This window comes from Ranitomeya variabilis, chromosome 4, assembly GCF_051348905.1.
Source record: "Ranitomeya variabilis isolate aRanVar5 chromosome 4, aRanVar5.hap1, whole genome shotgun sequence".
Classification (NCBI taxonomy): domain Eukaryota; kingdom Metazoa; phylum Chordata; class Amphibia; order Anura; family Dendrobatidae; genus Ranitomeya; species Ranitomeya variabilis.
In genome coordinates, this window is record NC_135235.1 from 523,253,680 (window position 1) to 523,277,349 (window position 23,670).

The 23,670-nt window shown below is 47.9% G+C and overlaps 1 protein-coding gene and 1 long non-coding RNA gene across 3 annotated transcripts in view; one reads left to right on the forward strand and one right to left on the reverse strand.

The window, feature by feature from the left end:
* The first annotated feature begins 41 nt into the window (after positions 1-41).
* Positions 42-23,670, forward strand: part of COPZ2 (coat protein complex I subunit zeta 2) — a 55,331-nt gene continuing 31,702 nt past the window's right edge. The window contains exons 1-4 of one of the 2 annotated variants that reach the window (XM_077252224.1): positions 50-236; positions 14,610-14,678; positions 15,397-15,478; positions 22,182-22,273. In XM_077252224.1, the coding sequence (XP_077108339.1) occupies positions 198-236; positions 14,610-14,678; positions 15,397-15,478; positions 22,182-22,273 (282 nt within the window). In that variant the 5' untranslated portion in view covers positions 50-197. Of the gene's footprint in view, positions 237-14,609; positions 14,679-15,396; positions 15,479-22,181; positions 22,274-23,670 lie in introns of both variants that reach the window. The other variant, XM_077252225.1, reaches the window with a different exon arrangement.
* On the reverse strand, positions 10,828-22,788 carry LOC143765497 (uncharacterized). The gene is made up of 3 exons (XR_013213405.1): positions 22,718-22,788; positions 22,149-22,259; positions 10,828-11,467 (listed from the first exon to the last, which is right to left on the reverse strand). It is a non-coding gene; the product is annotated as an uncharacterized LOC143765497 (long non-coding RNA).

Genomic DNA, 23,670 nt, shown 5'->3' on the forward strand with positions numbered 1-23,670 from the left:
ACGCCATTGCGTTAGGGGAGGAGAAAGGGCGTGGTCACTGTTACTGGAAGTTTCATCACCTCTAGGGTGTGGGGCGCTCAGGGGGCGGAGTCGTGAAGAAACAGAAGAAGGCCGCCTCATCGTGAAGAGGGTGGAGTGTCGTGGGCGGAGCGATAGTTTAGTGGGCGGAGCTATAATTTAAAGAGATTTCCTGCAAGATGTGCGAGCTGGCTGCCAGTCCGATGGAGAGTTTATCGGTACGGGGAGGCCGAGTAACCGTGTGTGATACCGCTCGTCACTGTGTATCGGGACATTGTACGATACGATAGTTACAGACTGGTGTACACTGGGGACAGGAGCACAGACAGACTGGTGTACACTGGGGACAGGAGCACAGACAGACTGGTGTACACTGGGACCGGAGCACAGACAGACTGGTGTACACTGGGACAGGAGCACAGACAGACTGGTGTACACTGGGACCGGAGCACAGACAGACTGGTGTACACTGGGGGCCGGAGCACAGACAGACTGGTGTACACTGGGGACAGGAGCACAGACAGACTGGTGTACACTGGGGACAGGAGCACAGACAGACTGGGGTACACTGGGGACAGGAGCACAGACAGACTGGTGTACACTGGGGGCCGGAGCACAGACAGACTACTGTACACTGGGGACAGGAGCACAGACAGACTGGTGTACACTGGGGGCCGGAGCACAGACAGACTGGTGTACACTGGGGGCCGGAGCACAGACAGACTGGTGTACACTGGGGGCCGGAGCACAGACAGACTGGTGTACACTGGGGACAGGAGCACAAACAGACTGGTGTACACTGGGGACAGGAGCACAGACAGACTGGTGTACACTGGGGACAGGAGCACAGACAGACTGGTGTACACTGGGGACAGGAGCACAGACAGACTGGTGTACACTGGGGACAGGAGCACAGACAGACTGGGGTACACTGGGGACAGGAGCACAGACAGACTGGTGTACACTGGGGGCCGGAGCACAGACAGACTACTGTACACTGGGGACAGGAGCACAGACAGACTGGTGTACACTGGGGACAGGAGCACAGACAGACTGGTGTACACTGGGGGCCGGAGCACAGACAGACTACTGTACACTGGGGACAGGAGCACAGACAGACTGGGGTACACTGGGGACAGGAGCACAGACAGACTGGTGTACACTGGGGGCCGGAGCACAGACAGACTACTGTACACTGGGGACAGGAGCACAGACAGACTACTGTACACTGGGGACAGGAGCACAGACAGACTGGGGTACACTGGGGACAGGAGCACAGACAGACTGGTGTACACTGGGGGCCGGAGCACAGACAGACTACTGTACACTGGGGACAGGAGCACAGACAGACTGGTGTACACTGGGGACAGGAGCACAGACAGACTGGGGTACACTGGGGACAGGAGCACAGACAGAATGGGGTACACTGGGGACAGGAGCACAGACAGACTGGTGTACACTGGGGGCCGGAGCACAGACAGACTGGGGTACACTGGGGGCCGGAGCACAGACAGACTGGTGTACACTGGGGGCCGGAGCACAGACAGACTGGTGTACAGTGGGGACAGGAGCACAGACAGACTGGTGTACACTGGGGACAGGAGCACAGACAGACTGGTGTACACTGGGGACAGGAGCACAGACAGACTGGTGTACACTGGGGACAGGAGCACAGACAGACTGAGGTACACTGGGGACAGGAGCACAGATTACTGGGGTACACTGGGGACAGGAGCACAGACAGACTGGGGTACACTGGGGACAGGAGCACAGACAGACTGGTGTACACTGGGGGCCGGAGCACAGACAGACTACTGTACACTGGGGACAGGAGCACAGACAGACTGGTGTACACTGGGGACAGGAGCACAGACAGACTGGGGTACACTGGGGACAGGAGCACAGACAGACTGGGGTACACTGGGGACAGGAGCACAGACAGACTGGTGTACACTGGGGGCCGGAGCACAGACAGACTACTGTACACTGGGGACAGGAGCACAGACAGACTGGTGTACACTGGGGACAGGAGCACAGACAGACTGGTGTACACTGGGGACAGGAGCACAGACAGACTGGGGTACACTGGGGACAGGAGCACAGACAGACTGGGGTACACTGGGGACAGGAGCACAGACAGACTGGTGTACACTGGGGCCAGGAGCACAGACAGACTACTGTACACTGGGGACAGGAGCACAGACAGACTGGTGTACACTGGGGACAGGAGCACAGACAGACTGGGGTACACTGGGGACAGGAGCACAGACAGACTGGTGTACACTGGGGACAGGAGCACAGACAGACTGGGGTACACTGGGGACAGGAGCACAGACAGACTGGTGTACACTGGGGGCCGGAGCACAGACAGACTGGTGTACAGTGGGGACAGGAGCACAGACAGACTGGTGTACACTGGGGACAGGAGCACAGACAGACTGGTGTACACTGGGGACAGGAGCACAGACAGACTGGTGTACACTGGGGGCCGGAGCACAGACAGACTGGTGTACACTGGGGGCCGGAGCACAGACAGACTGGTGTACACTGGGGCCAGGAGCACAGACAGACTACTGTACACTGGGGACAGGAGCACAGACAAGACTGGTGTACACTGGGGACAGGAGCATAGACAGACTACTGTACACTGGGGACAGGAGCACAGACAGACTGGTGTACACTGGGGACAGGAGCACAGACAGACTACTGTACACTGGGGACAGGAGCGCAGACAGACTGGTGTACACTGGGGACAGGAGCACAGACAGACTGGTGTACACTGGGGACAGGAGAGGAGCACATTCAGATTGGTGTACACTGGGACCGGTGCACAGACAGACTGGTGTACACTGGGGACAGGAGCACAGACAGACTGGTGTACACTGGGGACAGGAGCACAGACAGACTACTGTACACTGGGGACAGGAGCACAGACAGACTACTGTACACTGGGGACAGGAGCACAGACAGACGTGTACACTGGGGGCCGGAGCACAGACAGACTGGTGTACACTGGGGACAGGAGCACAGACAGACTGGTGTACACTGGGGACCAGAGCACAGACAGACTAGTGTACACTAGGACAGGAGTACAGACAGACTGGTGTACACTGGGGACCGGAGCACAGACAGACTAGTGTACACTGGGACCGGAGCACAGACAAACTGGTGTACACTGGGACCGGAGCACAGACAAACTGGTGTACACTGGGACCGGAGCACAGACAGACTGGTGTACACTGGGACCGGAGCACAAACAGACTGGTGTACACTGGGACCGGAGCACAGACAGACTGGTGTACACTGGGACCGGAGCACAAACAGACTGGTGTACACTGGGACAGGAGCACAGACAGACTAGTGTACACTAGGACAGGAGTACAGACAGACTAGTGTACACTGGGGACCGGAGCACAGACTAGTGTACACTGGGACCGGAGCACAGACAAACTGGTGTACACTGGGACCGGAGCACAAACAGACTGGTGTACACTGGGACCGGAGCACAGACAGACTGGTGTACACTGGGACCGGAGCACAGACAGACTGGTGTACACTGGGACCGGAGCACAAACAGACTGGTGTACACTGGAACAGGAGCACAGACAGACTGGTGTACACTGGGACCGGAGCACAGACAGACTGGTGTACACTGGGACCGGAGCACAGACAGACTAGTGTACACTGGGGACCGGAGCACAGACAGACTGGTGTACACTGGGGACAGGAGCACAGACAGACTGGTGTACACTGGGGACAGGAGCACAGACAGACTGGTGTACACTGGGGACAGGAGCACAGACAGACTAGTGTACACTGGGGACAGGAGCACAGACAGACTGGTGTACACTGGGGACAGGAGCACAGACAGACTGGTGTACACTGGGGACAGGAGCACAGACAGGCTAGTGTACACTGGGGACAGGAGCACAGACAGACTAGTGTACACTGGGACCGGAGCACAGACAGACTGGTGTACACTGGGGACAGGAGCACAGACAGACTGATGTACACTGGGGACAGGAGCACAGACAGACTGGTGTACACTGGGGACCGGAGCACAGACAGACTGAGGTACACTGGGGACCGGAGCACAGACAGACTGGTATACACTGGGGACCGGAGCACAGACAGACTAGTGTACACTGGGGACCGGAGCACAGACAGACTAGTGTACACTGGGGACTGGAGCACAGACAGACTAGTGTACACTGGGACCGGAGCACAGACAGACTAGTGTACACTGGGGACCGGAGCACAGACTAGTGTACACTGGGACCGGAGCACAGACAGACTGGTGTACACTGGGGACAGGAGCACAGACAGACTACTGTACACTGGGGACAGGAGCACAGACAGACTGGTGTACACTGGGGGCCGGAGCACAGACAGACTAGTGTACACTGGGGACCGGAGCACAGACAGACTAGTGTACACTGGGACCGGAGCACAGACAGACTGGTGTACACTGGGGACAGGAGCACAGACAGACTACTGTACACTGGGGACAGGAGCACAGACAGACTGGTGTACACTGGGGACAGGAGCACAGACTAGTGTACACTGGGACCGGTGCACAGACAGACTGGTGTACACTGGGGACAGGAGCACAGACAGACTACTGTACACTGGGGACAGGAGCACAGACAGACTAGTGTACACTGGGGACCGGAGCACAGACTAGTGTACACTGGGACCGGAGCACAGACAGACTGGTGTACACTGGGGACAGGAGCACAGACAGACTACTGTACACTGGGGACAGGAGCACAGACAGACTGGTGTACACTGGGGGCCGGAGCACAGACAGACTAGTGTACACTGGGGACCGGAGCACAGACAGACTAGTGTACACTGGGACCGGAGCACAGACAGACTGGTGTACACTGGGGACAGGAGCACAGACAGACTACTGTACACTGGGGACAGGAGCACAGACAGACTGGTGTACACTGGGGACAGGAGCACAGACAGACTAGTGTACACTGGGGACTGGAGCACAGACAGACTAGTGTACACTTGGACCGGAGCACAGACAGACTGGTGTACAATGGGGACCGGAGCACAGACAGACTAGTGTACACTGGGGACCGGAGCACAGACAGACTAGTGTACACTGGGGACTGGAGCACAGACAGACTAGTGTACACTGGGACCGGAGCACAGACAGACTAGTGTACACTGGGGACCGGAGCACAGACTAGTGTACACTGGGACCGGAGCACAGACAGACTGGTGTACACTGGGGACAGGAGCACAGACAGACTACTGTACACTGGGGACAGGAGCACAGACAGACTGGTGTACACTGGGGGCCGGAGCACAGACAGACTAGTGTACACTGGGGACCGGAGCACAGACAGACTAGTGTACACTGGGACCGGAGCACAGACAGACTGGTGTACACTGGGGACAGGAGCACAGACAGACTAGTGTACACTGGGGACAGGAGCACAGACAGACTGGTGTACACTGGGGACAGGAGCACAGACAGACTAGTGTACACTGGGGACTGGAGCACAGACAGACTAGTGTACACTTGGACCGGAGCACAGACAGACTGGTGTACCCTGGGGACCGGAGCACAGACAGAGTAGTGCACACTGGGGATCGGAGCACAGACAGACTAGTGTACACTGGGACCGGAGCACAGACAGACTGGTGTACACTGGGACCGGAGCACAGACAGACTAGTGTACACTGGGGACAGGAGCACAGACAGACTGGTGTACACTGGGGACAGGAGCACAGACAGACTGGTGTACACTGGGGACAGGAGCACAGACAGACTAGTGTACACTGGGGACAGGAGCACAGACAGACTGGTGTACACTGGGGACAGGAGCACAGACAGACTGGTGTACACTGGGGACAGGAGCACAGACAGGCTAGTGTACACTGGGGACAGGAGCACAGACAGACTAGTGTACACTGGGACCGGAGCACAGACAGACTGGTGTACACTGGGGACAGGAGCACAGACAGACTGATGTACACTGGGGACAGGAGCACAGACAGACTGGTGTACACTGGGGACCGGAGCACAGACAGACTGAGGTACACTGGGGACCGGAGCACAGACAGACTGGTATACACTGGGGACCGGAGCACAGACAGACTAGTGTACACTGGGGACCGGAGCACAGACAGACTAGTGTACACTGGGGACTGGAGCACAGACAGACTAGTGTACACTGGGACCGGAGCACAGACAGACTAGTGTACACTGGGGACCGGAGCACAGACTAGTGTACACTGGGACCGGAGCACAGACAGACTGGTGTACACTGGGGACAGGAGCACAGACAGACTACTGTACACTGGGGACAGGAGCACAGACAGACTGGTGTACACTGGGGGCCGGAGCACAGACAGACTAGTGTACACTGGGGACCGGAGCACAGACAGACTAGTGTACAGTGGGACCGGAGCACAGACAGACTGGTGTACACTGGGGACAGGAGCACAGACAGACTACTGTACACTGGGGACAGGAGCACAGACAGACTGGTGTACACTGGGGACAGGAGCACAGACTAGTGTACACTGGGACCGGAGCACAGACAGACTACTGTACACTGGGGACAGGAGCACAGACAGACTGGTGTACACTGGGGGCCGGAGCACAGACAGACTAGTGTACACTGGGGACCGGAGCACAGACAGACTAGTGTACACTGGGACCGGAGCACAGACAGACTGGTGTACACTGGGGACAGGAGCACAGACAGACTACTGTACACTGGGGACAGGAGCACAGACAGACTGGTGTACACTGGGGACAGGAGCACAGACAGACTAGTGTACACTGGGGACTGGAGCACAGACAGACTAGTGTACACTTGGACCGGAGCACAGACAGACTGGTGTACAATGGGGACCGGAGCACAGACAGACTAGTGTACACTGGGGACCGGAGCACAGACAGACTAGTGTACACTGGGGACTGGAGCACAGACAGACTAGTGTACACTGGGACCGGAGCACAGACAGACTAGTGTACACTGGGGACCGGAGCACAGACTAGTGTACACTGGGACCGGAGCATAGACAGACTGGTGTACACTGGGGACAGGAGCACAGACAGACTACTGTACACTGGGGACAGGAGCACAGACAGACTGGTGTACACTGGGGGCCGGAGCACAGACAGACTAGTGTACACTGGGGACCGGAGCACAGACAGACTAGTGTACACTGGGACCAGAGCACAGACAGACTGGTGTACACTGGGGACAGGAGCACAGACAGACTACTGTACACTGGGGACAGGAGCACAGACAGACTGGTGTACACTGGGGACAGGAGCACAGACAGACTAGTGTACACTGGGGACTGGAGCACAGACAGACTAGTGTACACTTGGACCGGAGCACAGACAGACTGGTGTACCCTGGGGACCGGAGCACAGACAGAGTAGTGCACACTGGGGATCGGAGCACAGACAGACTAGTGTACACTGGGCACCGGAGCACAGACAGACTAGTGTACACTGGGGACCGGAGCACAGACAGACTAGTGTACACTGGGGACCGGAGCACAGACTGACTATTGTACACCAGAATAGCCCATAGAGATAACATGTAGTTATATAAAATGTGTGTGTGCTTACATTTAGAATGGGCAGTTTTGGCTCAGGTATCCATTTGCCTGACATCAATCCATATCCTGTACACGTGAATGGGGTTTCTGCAACTGAAATCTTCTGTGCGGAAAAAATGTCTGAAAGTAAGAAGGAAACTGCTAGGATCAGGAAAAGATTCCCTATCAAATACAAGGGGTAACATCCAAACTGGAGACTCCCCCTTTACCACTGGTGGATTGTATGGTCAGTCTATCACAATTGTTACTACAGGAATTGATCACATTACTCAGCAGAGCTGACATAACACAGCAGGGGTCACATCACACAGCAGGGGTCACATCACACAGCAGGGGTCACATCAAACAGCAGTGCTAACATCACACAGCAGGGGTCACATTACACAGCAGGGGTTACATCAAACAGCAGTGCTAACATTACACAGCAGGGGTCACATTACACAGCAGGGGTCACATTACACAGCAGGGGTCACATTACACAGCAGGGGTCACATTACACAGCAGGGGTCACATCACACAGCACGGGTCACATCACACAGCAGGGGTCACATAACACAGCAGGGGTCACATCAAACAGCAGTGCTAACATCACACAGCAGGGGTCACATTACACAGCTTGGGTCACATTACACAGCATGGGTCACATCACACAGCAGGGGTCACATAACACAGCGGGTCACATAACACAGCAGGGGTCATATCACACAGCAGGGGTCACATTACACAGCAGGGGTCACATTACACAGCAGGGGTCACATTACACAGCAGGTGTCACATCACACAGCAGGGGTCACATCAAACCGTGCTAACATCATACAGTGCTAACCTCACACAGCAGGAGTCACATCACACAGCAGGGGTCACATCACACAGCAGGGGTCACATCAAACAGCAGTGCTAACATTACACAGCAGGGGTCACATTACACAGCAGGGGTCACATTACACAGCAGGAGTCACATCACACAGCAGGAGTCACATCACACAGTAGAGATCACATCACACAGCAGGGGTCACATCACACACCACGAGTCACATCACACAGCAGGGGTCACATCACACAGCACGGGTCACATCACACAGCAGGGGTCACATCAAACAGCAGTGCTAACATCACACAGCAGGGGTCACATTACACAGCAGGGGTCACATCACATAGCAGGGGGTCACATTACAGCATGGGTCACATCACACAGCATGAGTCACATTACACAGCATGGGTTGCATCACACAGCAGGGGTCGCATCACATAGCAGCGCTGACATCACAGCAGGGGTCACATCACACAGCAGCGCTCACATTACACAGCAGCGTTTACATTACACAGCAGGGGTCACATTACACAGCAGCGCTCACATTACACAGGAGCGCTCACATTACACAGCAGTGGTCACATTACACAGCAGTGGTCACATTACACAGCAGTGGTCACATTACACAGCAGGGGTCACATTACACAGCAGTGGTCACATTACAAAGTAGTGCTCCCATTACACAGCAGAGCTCACATTACACAGCAGCGCTCACATTACACAGCAATGCTTACTTTACACGGCAGGGGTCACATCACACAGCAGGAGTCACATCACACAGCAGCGCTGACATTACGCAGCAATGCTCACATCACACAGTAGCGCTGACATTACGCAGCAATGCTCACATCACACAGTAGCGCTGACATTACGCAGCAATGCTCACATCACACAGCAGGAGGAGTCACATCACACAGCAGGGGTTACATTACACAGCAGGGGGTCACATCACACTCCGGAGAATTTCATAGAATCTCATCCACTAGGCTTGGAGTGCGATTGCTGGGTTAGGCTACTTTCACACATCAGGCTTTTTGTTTCAGGCACAATCCGGCAATTTTTGAAAAAAAAAAACGGATACTTTTTTTTTTTTTTTTTCCGCCTGATCCATTTTTTTCTCATAGAGTTGTATTAGCGCTGGATTGTGCCTGATGGCCAGATGTTTCATCCTTTTTTTTTCCAGATCCGTCCAAGTAGTCGTTTCCAGCAGCCGGAGAAAACATCCAGATGGACGTTTTTTTGTGCGGCGAAAAAAACGCACAGTGACGGAACCGGCCAAAAACGCGTGAAACGGCCATGTGAAACATTGAATCCAATGTCTGGATCCAGTTTTCAAAGCTTTTTCTATTGAAATCATGCAGATCTCTCTCTCTCTCGAAGGTCAATGTAAACTCCATGTTAAAAGTGAAAACCGGATCCGGCAAAAAAACGGATCCGTTGCATTAGTTTTTTCACTATTTGCAACGAATCCGTTTTTTCTAACATTGGCCGGATTGTGCCTGAAACAAAAAGCCTGATGTGTGAAAGTAGCCTTAAGATCGAGGAATCGTTCACCAACCCTTGGGATTTGGACTGGAGCAAGATGGAGAGGAGCAGAAGGGGTAAATGACTCCACATAGCGGGCAAGGCTGCACTACTGTATCCAGTAAATCTGCTGGGAATGCGCTAAACCCAGTGATTTCCTGTGGTTTTATGTGGACTGGGGACATGTACCCCCTATTACAGCTACAGCCCCCAGATTACCTGTCACAAATGGCAGGAGTTTACAGTCACCCATGAGACTAGTAAAGAGAAGAGCAGTGTGGTCAGTAAGGGTGCGTCTCCACGGGCCGCATTGTCGGCGCTTTGGGCGGAGCGGAAACCTCGCTCCGCCCCATTCTGTACGAGTGGTGATTCCGGATGTGTTCATTGCACACATCCGGAATCTCCGCACCCCATACATAGGACAGTGACATTTACCTTGCGGCGACGGAGCGTCACCGCAAGGTAAACAGACATGCTGCAGTCTCCATGTCTGTAAACGCAGGGCCGCCGGATGCGTGTTCGCATTTCATAAAATCCCCTCCACTATGCTGTAACATCTTGAACGCGGCTGTTCGCAGCGTTCAATCCGCAGCTAATCCGGATGTAATCCGGCCCGTGGACACATACCATAATAGCCAGCCAGCTGGGCTTGTTTTTTGCTGGACAAGTTGTAGTTTTGAATGACACGACCCGTTTAACCAAATAATGTAACTGGGAAACAAGGAAAAACAAGGGCACGCTCACACAAGCATATAAATCAGACGAGGTCGATAGGAGGAAACATCGCATTGCACTCTGACCAATGTTAGTAAATGAGTCAGTGCTCGGATTGGACTGAGAAAACAATCACAGAATGCGGAGATTGTCTGCGAGAATCGGATCACACTCACAAATGCAAGTCAATGGGTGCGAGAAAAAATCACACAGCACAAGGGTCACGCATGCACTGTCCGATTTTTACCACCCATCTCCAAGGAAACCCTACGTTTTATCAGCCGAGTACAGTAAATTCACAGTCCGTACCATCAGAATAGACTGGGGGGGACCCTAAAAAAGGATGTGGCGTCCCCCTTATTTTTAATAACCAGCAAAGGCTAAACAGACAGCTTTAACCAAAAAGTTAATTCCCATTATTTAATTGTTCTCGTGGAATAAATAATTCCCTCCTGTTAATCCCTGGTAAAAACTCTTGGTTTTTAATGCTTTACACTTTTTTCAAAACAAAGATGAACACAGCACACACAGTTAATTTATTTTAAATGTATTAAAGGAAAAAATAAGGTTTTATTTCATTCAAGTTTATCATAAGAGCTGCATCACAAGAATAATTAAATAATGGGAAGTAACTTTGTGGTCCTTTCCCTTCTGATGAGATAGCTCACTGATGAGGGGCACTGTTTAGTCATCCAGTCCTCAGGGCTTGCCGCACATGGGCTCCTTTGGAATTCTTTCTTCTTGGTAAATTCACGGCATCATTTTCCATCTCTTCTTTCCAGGTTCCGATTGCGAGTCCTATTAGTAAAACAGTTTTTATTGTTCAGTTTTAAATGAAGTTATTGTATTATACTGAAATTTACTAACGTTTTTATGTATCATGTGTCATACCATGTGGTACCGGACCGAACTCTGACATGTTGTCATGTGGTTCAGTTTTTTGGCCCCCACATTCAAAATTGTAACCTATTTAAATGTTACCCCTGCTGTCTCTTCATACATGAGGTTTTTCCTGAAGAGGAAGTAACTCTGTACTTCGAAACAAATTGAAATAAGCCACCTACAGTTATGGCCAAAAGTATTGACACCCCTGCAATTCTGTCAGATAATACTCAGTTTCTTCCTGAAAATGATTGCAAACACAAATTCTTTGGTATTATTATCTTCATTTAATTTGTCTTAAATGAAAAAACACAAAAGGGAATGAAGCAAAAAGCAAAACATTGATCATTTCACACAAAACTCCAAAAATTGGCCAGACAAAAGTATTGGCACCCTCAGCCTAATACTTGGTTGCACAACCTTTAGCCAAAATAACTGCGACCAACCGCTTCCAGTAACCATCAATGAGTTTCTTACAATGCTCTGCTGGAATTTTAGACCATTCTTCTTTGGCAAATTGCTCCAGGTCCCTGATATTTGAAGCGTGCCCTCTCCAAACTGCCATTTTTAGATCTCTCCACAGGTGTTCTATGGGATTCAGGTCTGGACTCATTGCTGGCCACCTTAGAGGTCTCCAGTGCTTTCTCTCAAACCATTTTCTAGTGCTTTTTGAAGTGTGTTTTGGGTCATTGTCCTGCTGGAAGACCCATGACCTCTGAGGGAGACCCAGCTTTCTCACACTGGGCCCTACATTATGCTGCAAAATTTGTTGGTAGTCTTCAGACTTCATAATGCCATGCACACGGTCAAGCAGTCCAGTGCCATAGGCAGCAAAGCAACCCCAAAACATCAGGGAACCTCCGCCATGTTTTACTGTAGGGACCGTGTTCTTTTCTTTGAATGCCTCTTTTTTTTTCCTGTAAACTCTATGTTGATGCCTTTGCCCAAAAAGCTCTACTTTTGTCTCGTCTGACCAGAGAACATTCTTCCAAAACGTTTTAGGCTTTTTCAGGTAAGTTTTGGCAAACTCCAGCCTGGCTTTTTTATGTCTCAGGGTAAGAAGTGGGGTCTTCCTGGGTCTCCTACTATACAGTCCCTTGTCTTTCAGACGCCGATGGATAGTACGGGTTGACACTGTTGTACCCTCGGACTGCAGGGCAGCTTGAACTTGTTTGGATGTTAGTCGAGGTTCTTTATCCAACATCCGCACAATCTTGCGTTGAAATCTCTTGTCAATTTTTCTTTTCCGTCCACATCTAGGGAGGTTAGCCACAGTGCCATGGGCTTTCAACTTCTAGATGACACTGCGCACAGTAGACACAGGAACATTCAGGTCTTTGGAGATGGACTTGTAGCCTTGAGATTGCTCATGCTTCCTCACAATTTGGTTTCTCAAGTCCTCAGACAGTTGTTTGGTCTTCTTTCTTTTCTCCATGCTCAATGTGGTACACACAAGGACACAGGACAGAGGTTGAGTCAACTTTAATCCATGTCAACTGGCTGCAAGTGTGATTAAGGGTACCGTCACACAGTGGCATTTTCATCGCTACAACGGTACGATTCGTGACGTTCCAGCGATATCCATACGATATCGCTGTGTCTGACACGCAGCAGCGATCAGGGACCCTGCTGAGAATCGTACGTCGTAGCAGATCGTTTGAAACTTTCTTTCGTCGCTGGATCTCCCGCTGTCATCGCTGGATCGTTGTGTGTGTCAGCGATCCAGCGATGCGTTCGCTTGTAACCAGGGTAAACATCGGTGTTTACCCTGGTTACCCGGGGCCTTCGGCATCGTTGGTCGCTGGAGAGCGGTCTGTGTGACAGCTCCCCAGCGACCACACAACGACTTTCCAACGATCATGGCCAGGTCGTATCGCAGGTCGTGATCGTTGGTAAATCGTATAGTGAGACGGTACCCTTAGTTATTGCCAGCACCTGTTAGGTGCCACAGGTAAGTTACAGGTGTTGTTAATTACACAAATTAGAGAAGCATCACATGATTTTTCGAACAGTGCCAATACTTTTGTCCACCCCCTTTTTTATGTTTGGTGTGGAATTATATCCAATTTGGCTTTAGGACAATTCTTTGTGTGTTTTTTCATTTAAGACAAATTAAATGAAGATAATAGTACCAAAGAATTTGTGTTTGCAATCATTTTCAGGAAGAAACTGAGTATTATCTGACAGAATTGCAGGGGTGTCATTACTTTTGGCCACAACTGTACTTATTTTACTATACTGGGACATAAGTCTCAATCCTGTCGGCTGCACGGAAATTGTCCACTAGCTCCTTTTACCCGTGATGTCTGATGGTCACTTGCTGACCCGTGGATCCTCTGTGGCTGACCTTGTACATAATATGCTATTATAACAGGTTGAACAGGTGAGTTTAATCTGGGGGTAAAGCTCACTGTATTTCTCGGATAAGACCCTATTTGCGCTGATCTCTCCTACAGCTTCTTGCTTTACTCACTGCATATTGGGATAGGATCTTGGAGATGGGATTACGCCTTTTAAGGCTCGTGCAGACTTCCCTAATTGTGGCCCAAGTGTGATCCGGCAAAACATCGGTTTACACTCAGACTAGCGTTAGTCAATGAGGCAGTGTACATGTCCAATTTTTTTCTCGGACAGAGACTGTCCAAGGAAGAAGATCGTTGCATGCCCAAGTTTCATCCAATATTTGGATCACACTCAGCCATGAAAGTCAATAAGTGCGTGGGAAACATCTTTCTGCTTAGTCTTAGAATGGAGACATTTTTTTCTCCATCTTCTCATCTGAGGGAATCGGAGCACACTATGATCTCATCCTGACAGAGTCTGATCAGAGTGTTGATTGCATAATTGACTCAGTTCTCTCGTATGAATCTACGGCCATCGGCGCCTGCCCTTAGGGTATGGATATGGAGCGAGTATGTATGATGTATATGTGTGCATCACATGGGAAGGGTCTAGAATCTAGTATCTGGTAGATTACTTTGGGTTACATCACATTGCTTCTTTTCAACCATGTGTATAAATAACCGTCCAAGACATATTTCATTGGTGTCTTCTGCAGGATCCCACGTTATACACAGTGCGCGCTGTCATCATTTTGGATCAGGACGGGCATCGACTTGTAGCCAAAGTAATTCTGATGTGTGCACTGCATGCGTTTGGAAATGACACATTCTTACTTGACTAATACTATCTCATAGTTTCTGCTTTGATATGAAGAACATGAATAAACTAAATGCATGTCTTAAGCACTTTTTTTTATTGCATTTCTATTAAAAGAGTTCAGGACTTATCATTATGATAGGTCATTACTATCACATCGGTGGGGTCTGGAATGGTAGGTGCGGGACAGATGTTAGCTCTGGCAGCAATGAAACCGCACGGCTTCATACACTGTGTAGTGATCGTCTTTGGCTTTTGCAGCTGAGACGCTCTATTGATGTTAATGGGAGCTAAGCTACAGTAACCAAGAACGGCCACTACGCAGTGTATGGAGCTGTGCCATTTTGGTTCTGTGATTGTTTACATCTGGAGGCAGTGAGAGATGCAGCTGATTGGTGGAGGTGTTGAATCCCCACGACTAGTCCTAGGACACCCCCTTAAGGAGTGAGCCACACAGACAATTCTTTGAGCCCCCAAAAATGAATTGGATCCAAATGTTTACAAGACTGGTTTAAGTGTATCTCCTCTTTTGTGTCCATACATATATTTATGCTCCAAAAAGCACTCGTCTCCTGCACCTCTAGCAGCACCCCGAAAATATCACATTGGCATGCACTGTATCAGATGTAATAATCTGGTCTATTTCTCTGCGCTCCAATATGGCAATTTCTCTTTTCCTATTATAGTATTATGATAGCACATTCCCATCATTGTCGGAGCAGCAAGAATTTGAAAGAAAAGTATTCCACAAGACCCAGAGATCAGAAAGTAAGAAAATGAATGGAGAGAAGCCTAATGATAATCTAACAAGATATTACTGCAGATTTCATTGGTAACATCGTAGATGAAAAATTGAAAAGGTAGCATTTGCATCATGGAGCCCACCTCAAATAGACGTACACTGGCGAAAATGATGTCTGACAACGCACAGTGACTCCGCATTGTTACAGTCCATGGCCCCGCCAGCGCATGAGCCAGAATCCCGTTTTCTAGGGCTTCAGACATAAGGCTTGATGGAGCCGCTGACCGTGGACTCAAATATTACGTGCACATAGCCTGAGAAATGGTCTAATGTACTCGCTAAGGCCAGGGTCACACTTGTGAGTGTGCTGAGAGAAACTCACACGAGTTTCTCGCATCAATGCCCGGCACTCGGGATCGCTGTGTGCGGCTGCATAGAAATACATGCAGCCGCACGCTCCTGTCCTGAGTGCCAGCGGCAGTGCCGGGACTTGATGCGAGAGCCTCACGCGAGTTTCTCGCATTGGACTTGCAAGTGTGACCCCGGCCTAAGGGTTAGGATAGCACCATTCTGCGTCTGTAGGACACATCACAGCAGTAGGGGCCATCACTGAAGAGCCCCCTATTATTAGGGAAGGTGTTCATCTCATCTGATGGACACTCTTCACTGGGTAACCTAAATATAGAGGTATAATCATCTATGATGTTAGGGTTCCATCAGATGAGCACATCTTTGGTTTTCATCAAACGGCACATGGACCAATTGTAACCAATGTGCTAGCGCTAGCACATATGAGCGACTTTCCACACAAAGCGATAATTCACATGGAAAAAAAAATGACAGCATGTACTATTCTCTCCTGTCTTACAATAGTATGGTCTGGTGCAAACTAAAATAGAAGCCAGCTCGAGCTCACAAAACCATTCATGGCTGCAATTTTTAAGTGCAATATTTCAAGGGAATCTGTCATCAGGCTTTTGCTACCTAATCTGAGAGCAGTATAATGTAAAGCCAGAGACCCTGATTCCAGTGATTTGATTAAATCACTGATTTATCAGCAGGAGATTACACTGGGTACGGAAAGTATTCGGACCCTTTTAAATTTTTCACTCTTTGTGTCATTGCAACCATTTGGTAAATTCAAAAAGGTTAATTTTTTTCTCATTAATGTACACTCTGCACCCCATCTTGACTGAAAAAATCCCAGAAATGTAGAAATTTTTGCATATTTATTACAAAAGAAAAATCGAAATATCACATGGTCATAAATATTCAGACCCTTTGCTCAGACACTCATATTTAAGTCACACTGTCCATTTCCTTGTGATCCTCCTTGAGATGGTTCTACTCCATTGGAGTCCAACTGCGTTTAAACTGTTAGGACTTGATTTGGAAAGGCACACACCTGTCTACATATGAGACCTCACAGCTCACAGTGCCTGTCAGACAAAATGAGAATCATGAGGTCAAAGGAATTGGCCAAGGAGCTCAGAGTTCGAATTGTGGTAAGGATCTGACCAAGGTTACAACAGAATTTCTGCAGTACTCAAGGTTCCTGAGAGCACAGTGGCCTCCATAATTCTTAAATGGAAGAAGTTTGGGACCACCAGAAGTCTTCCTAAATCTGGCCATCCAGCCAAACTGAGCAATCGTGGGAGAAGAGCCTTGGTGAGAAAGGTAAAGAAGAACCCCAAGATCACTGCGGCTGAGCTCCAGAGATGCAGTAGTGAGATGGGAGAAAGTTCAACAAAGTCAACTATCACAGCAGCCCTCCACCAGTCGGGCCTTTATGGCAGAGTGGCCCGATGGAAGCCTCTCCTCAGTGCAAGACATGAAAGCCCACATAGAGTTTCTCTGGTCTAATGAGATGAAGATAGACCTTTTTGGTGATAATTCTAAGCGGTATATGTGGAGAAAACCAGGTACTGCTCATCACCTGCCCAATACAATCCCAACAGTGAAACGTGGTGGCAGCATCATGCTATGGGGGTGTTTTTCAGCTGCAGGGACAGGACGACTGGTTGTCATTGAAGGAAACATGAATGTGGTCAAGTACAGAGATATCCTGGATGAAAACCTCTTCCAGAGTGCTCTGGAGCTCAGACTTGGCCGAAGGTTCACCTTCCAACAAGACAATGACCCTAAGCACACAGCTAAAATAAAGGATTGGCTTCAGAACAACTCTGTGACCATTCTTGACTGGTCTAGCCAGAGCCCTTACCTAAACCCAATTAAGCATCTCTGGAGAGACCTGAAAATGGCTGTCCACCAACATTCACCATCCAACCTGATGAAACTGGAGAAAATCTACAAGGAAGAATGGCAGAGGATGCCCAAATCCTGGTGTGAAAAACTTGTTGCATCATTCCCAAGAAGACTCGTGGCTGTACTAGCTCAAAAGGGTGCTTCTACTCAATACTGAGCAAAGGGTCTGAATACTTATGACCATGTGATATTTCAGTCTTTCTTTTTTAATAAATTTGCATAAATTTCTATACTTGGTTTTTTTTTCAGTCAATATGGGGTGCACAGTGTACAATAATGAGAAAAAAATGAACGTTTTTGAATTTACCAAATGGCTGCAATGAAACAAACAGTTACAAATGTAAAGGGGTCTGAATACTTTCCATACCCACTACAAGACTAAACCTGCTGCAATGCAGTCCTTTATATTCAGGAGCTCTGTACACGGTGTTCCAAATTATTATGCAAATAACATTTCCTCATATTTTCTCTAAATTACCTATCTGAATTGCAGTCATTGTTATTTTCCAGTCATCTACTATTCTAGTATAATTGCAATGTTTTGGAACAAACTGCCTATGAAAGCAGAATCTTTAAAAAAAAAATAAACACTCAAAATGCATGTTCCAAATTATTATGCACAGCAGAGTTTTCAACCTTTTTTATTTTATTTTGAACAAAAAAATGGCCAATTGTGAAGTTATAAGCATCAGCTTATTAAAAAATGAAATCAAACAGTTTTCAAGTGAAAACTTTATTCTAGGTGATGTTACATTTGCACATAGGACCCCTTGTTCGAAAGAAGCTTCTGAACTCTTTCGTCCATTGAATTTGTCAGTTTCTGGATGGTTTCTGCTTCAATTGTTTTGCATGTGGACAGAATACCCTCCCAGAGCTGTTGCTTAGATGTGAACTGCCTCCCGCCATCATAGACACTCCTTTTGATGATGCTCCAGAGGTTCTCAATGGGGTTGAGGTCAGGGGAAGATGGTGGCCACACCATAAGTTTGTCCTCTTTTATGCCCATAGCAGCCAGAGATGCAGATGTGTTTTTTGCAGCATGAGACGGTGCATTATCATGCATGAAAATGATCTTGCTGTGGAAAGCACGGTTCTTCCTCTTGAACCATGGCAGGAAGTGTTGTTTTAGAAACTCCACATAGATTATGGAGTTCATCTTTACCCCTTCAGGGATCATAAAGGGGCCAACAATCTCCCCATGATTCCAGCTCAAATCATTACTCCGCCTCCTCCTTGTTGGCGCCTTAGCCGTGTTTTCATGGGGTGTCCATCAACCAGCCATCCTCCACTCCATCCATCTGGACCATCGAGCGTTGCACGGCACTCATCGGTGAACAAAACAGTTTGGAAGTCAGTCTTCATGTATCGTTTGGCCCACTGGAGCCGTTTCTGCTTGTGTGCAGTGGATAGAGGTGGTCAACAGGATGGGTTACACACCTCTGAAGGACCTTGGATCTTGTTGTTCTGAGGACGTTGGAGACACCAGGAGCTTCAAAAACTTGTCTGCTGCTATGACAAGGCATTTTTGTAGCTGCTCTTTTAACCTTATGCAATTGCCTGTTGGAAAGAGTCTTCAATTTTTCCTTATCAGCACGCACACGTGTGTGCTGGGAATCAGCTATATACTTCTTGATTGTGCGATAACGATGAAGTGTCTTGGCAATGTTGATTGTAGTCATGCCTTGCCCTAAATACTCCACAATTTGTTGCTTCTCAGCAGCCGACACATCCTTTTTCTTTCCCATTTTGGCAAAAAATGTAGGCTGCTTAATAATGTGGAACAGCCTTCTCAAGTAGTCTTGCCTTTATTTGGACACACCTGCCAAACTAATTTGCACAGGTATCTGCAATTGCTTTCAGTGATATAAAGAGCCCTGACACACATCACCATCAATGAGTTTAAATGACAAACAAAAAAATTCTAACCTTATCACTCCTAAACTCTTTGTGCATAATAATTTGGAACACAGTGTATAAGCATAAGCTTTCGGTCTATGCACAGTGTACACAGAAAGCTGTACTGGTGTGCGGAGATAGAGCTCAGCATTTAGAGAGCTGCTACATTTGTGGTGGAGAAAACAGCTACAGGTGCTTCTCACAAAATTAGAATATCATCAAAAAATTAATTTATTTCAGTTCTTCAATACAAAAAGTGAAAATCATATGTTATATAGAGTCATTACAAACAGAGTGATCTATTTCAAGTGTTTATTTCTGTTGATGATTATGGCTTACAGCCAATGAAAACACAAAAGTCACTATCTCAGAAAATTAGAATAATTAACAAAAACCATCTGCAAAGACTTCCTAAGCATTTAAAAAGGTCCCTAAGGGTATGTGTCCACGTTCAGGAAACGCTGCGTTTTTGACGCAGCGCTGAGCCGCAGTGTCAAAAACGCAGCGTCCAGATGTTACAACATAGTGGAGGGGATTTAATGAAATCCCGTCTCCACTGTGCCTTAAAAAACGCATGCATTTTTCCCGCAAAAACACACATGCGGTACGTTTTTTCAGAACGCAGCATGTTGCTACAATGAGCAAAACACGCAGGAACACCGCAGGTGACCTGCCAGTGACCTCAGGTGCATTTTTGGTCAGGATTTTACCTGCATAAAATCCTGACCAAAGCCTGAAGCAAACCTGAACGTGGACACATACCCTTAGTCTGTTTCAGTAGGCTCCACAATCATGGGGAAGACTGCTGACTTGACAGATGTCCAGAAGGCAGTCATTGACACACTCCACAAAGAGGGTAAGCCTCAAAAGGTCATTGCTAAAGAAACTGGCTATTCACAGAGTGCTGTATCCAAGCATATTAATGGAAAGGTGAGTGGAAGGAAAAAGTGTGATGGAAAATGATGCACAAGCAACCGGAATAACCGCAGCCTTGAAAGGATTGTTAAGAAAAGGCCATTCAAAAATTTGGGTGAGGTTCACAAGGAGTGGACTGCTGCTGGAGTCATTGCTTCAAGAGCTACCACACACAGACGTATCCAGGACATGGGCTACAAGTGTCGCATTCCTTGTGTCAATGGACAATGCCAGAAGCGTCTTACCTGGGCCAAGGAGAAAAAGAACTGGACTGTTGCTCAGTGGTCCAAGGTGTTGTTTACAGATGAAAGTAAATTTTGCATTTTATTTGGAAATCAATGTCCCAGAGTCTGGAGGGAGAGTGGAGAGGCACAATCCAAGCTGCTTGAGGTCTAGTATGAAGTTTCCACAATCAGTGATGGTTTGGGGAGCCATGTCATCTGCTGGTGTAGGTCCACTGTGTTTTATCAAGAACAAAGTCAGCGCAGCAGTCTACCAGGAAATTTTAGAGCTCTTCATGCTTCCCTCTGTCAACAAGCTTTTTGGAGACGGAAATTTCATTCTCCTGCAGGACTTGGCACCTGTCCACACTGCCAAAAGTACCAATACCTGGTTTTAAAACAACAGTATCACTGTGTTTGATTGACCAGCAAACTCGCATGAGCTTAGAGAATCTATAGAGTATTGTCAAGAGGAAGATGAAAGACACCAGAACAAACAATGCAGATGAAGGCTGCGATCAAAGCAACCTGGGCTTCCATAACACCTCAGCAGTGCCACAGGCTGATCACCTCCATGCCATGCTGCATTGATGTAGTAATTGCTGCAAAAGGAGCCATGACCGAGTATTGAGCTCATTTACTGAACATACATTTCAGTAGGCCAACATTTCGGAATTTAAAATCATTTTTTCAAGCTGGTGTTATAAGGTATTCTAATTTACTGAGATAATGACTTTTGAGTTTTCATTGGCTGTAAGCCATAATCATCAACATTAACAGAAATAAACACTTGAAATAGATCACTCTGTAATTACTCTATATAATATATGAGTTTCACTTTTTGTATTGGAGAACTGAAATAAATAAACTTTTTGATAATATTCTAATTTTGTGAGAAGCACCTGTATTTTATAAAAACTGCAACAAGCAGCCCAATAACTTATAGATCTGTGGAATCAGGGTCTCTGCAGCGACATCATGCAGCTCTCAGATGGGGGTAACATAAACATGGTAATAGATTCCCTTTAACATAGCTGTCAGAACTTGGCCTTACAGGCACCATTTTCCTGTTTTATTATTTACCTGTTATTTCTGTTGAGTCAGAGTATTTATTTGCATAGTCGTAATATATTCACTAATATCAGTGCTTAATTAATGCAAAACTCACAATGTATCATAGCCATTAGTATGCAAACATGCATTACGGTACACGTTATTAAACTCCAAGAAATCTATTAGTATGGACTATAAGAGAAAACTCGTACAATGGCCAGAGAATTCCCAAATGTTGGGCAGATACCGTATTTCCTTGGTACAGATGCTACAGAGCACTCTTAACCACTGATCCAGTTTGATAAATTCTAGGTGGAGGTTTGATTCCCTGAGCATCTTTCCTTACAAGACTTTGTCATTTCACTGCTGTGTTTCCAAGGTGAAGTGGTCCTTGTCGATGGCGTCACCGCACTCTGCCAGCGATCCTCTGATGTTATGTGTTACATGATTGGTGGACCTGATGAGAACGAAGTAAGTTGCACATATCACTTCATATCTATTATTTTAAAAGAACACAACAGAACATCATTCATCTTGTCAAAACTTTAGATTATACTTGTAGTACTAAAAAAAGGACATTTTTTACTGTGTATATGGCATGGACTTCCTGTGCACCTCTTCCCTCATATGAGTACGACCACTCTCTCCCCAGCCCAATGCTTCCTCAACCCTCCGGTGCCATTTCACTCTTCCCTTCTCCTTTAATGTACCAGATCTCTCCTTCCCCAGTGCCACTGTGTGCCAGAAAGCAGTGTCACTATAATGGATGTGGCCATGTAGTTGGTGCTGGCCCTGGATACTTGTGGGAACCAAAAGAACCCTTTGGCCTATTTAAAAAAAATGTTGCAATGTTCCCATCTCCAAGAACCTAGCCCAATATGTAGTAGGTGTAATAATTATAATATTAGCAATTACCTCCAATTAGACATGTAGTATAATTTTTCTGATTCTCTGTCTCTTTCCTCATGTGCAGGCATTGCAGGACCTTAGGTATCCATGGTTACAACCACTAGCAACTAGCTAACTGTCACTAGATCAGTGGTTATAACCATGGATACCAAAGGTCCTGCAATGCCTGCACATGAGGAAAGAGACACAAAAAATCAGAAAAACTATACTTTATTTCTAATTGGAAGTATTTACTAATATTATTATTACACCTACTACATATTGCAATAGGATCTTCAGGATGGGAATACCCTTTCAAGACCCAAGAGCATCAAGTTATGCCACTGTTGCCAGATCAACCCAAGCATACCATTCCACAATCATACCATGTGGCAGATAAATCCTTCCCTAGTCCTACTGTGTGTTAGATAAAGTTTTCCCCAGTCCTCCTGTGAGCCTGATGTGTCCTCCCTAGTCTTAGGGCTCATGCAAATGGCCATGTGTTCTCTCATCTGAGAGAATCAGGTCGATTATGCCAATGACATTGATCAAACTCTGATCAGAGTGTCAGCATAGTGTGCTCCGATTCTCTTGGTCAGGACACAATGGAGATCAAAACTTTTCCATCTTCTCCATTTTTACAGTGCTCAGAAATCAGACTGCACTCAGATGGCATTAGTGTGCAGTCCGAGGTTTTCCATGGACTAATTGACTTGCATGGCCGTGTGCGATCTTAATATTGGATAACACTCAGACATGCAGCGATTTTTCCCTTTGATAGACTCAGTCCGAGAAAAGAATCTGATATGTTCACTGCCCCATAGACTAACACTGGTTTGGGTGCGATGTTTTGCCAGATCACACTCAGACAAATAATACGGCCGTCTGCTCGAGCCCTTTCTGTGTGCAATATACCTCCTTCCCTAGTCAAGCCACATAATTTCTTCCCCAATCATACTGTGTGCCAGATTACTCTTTCC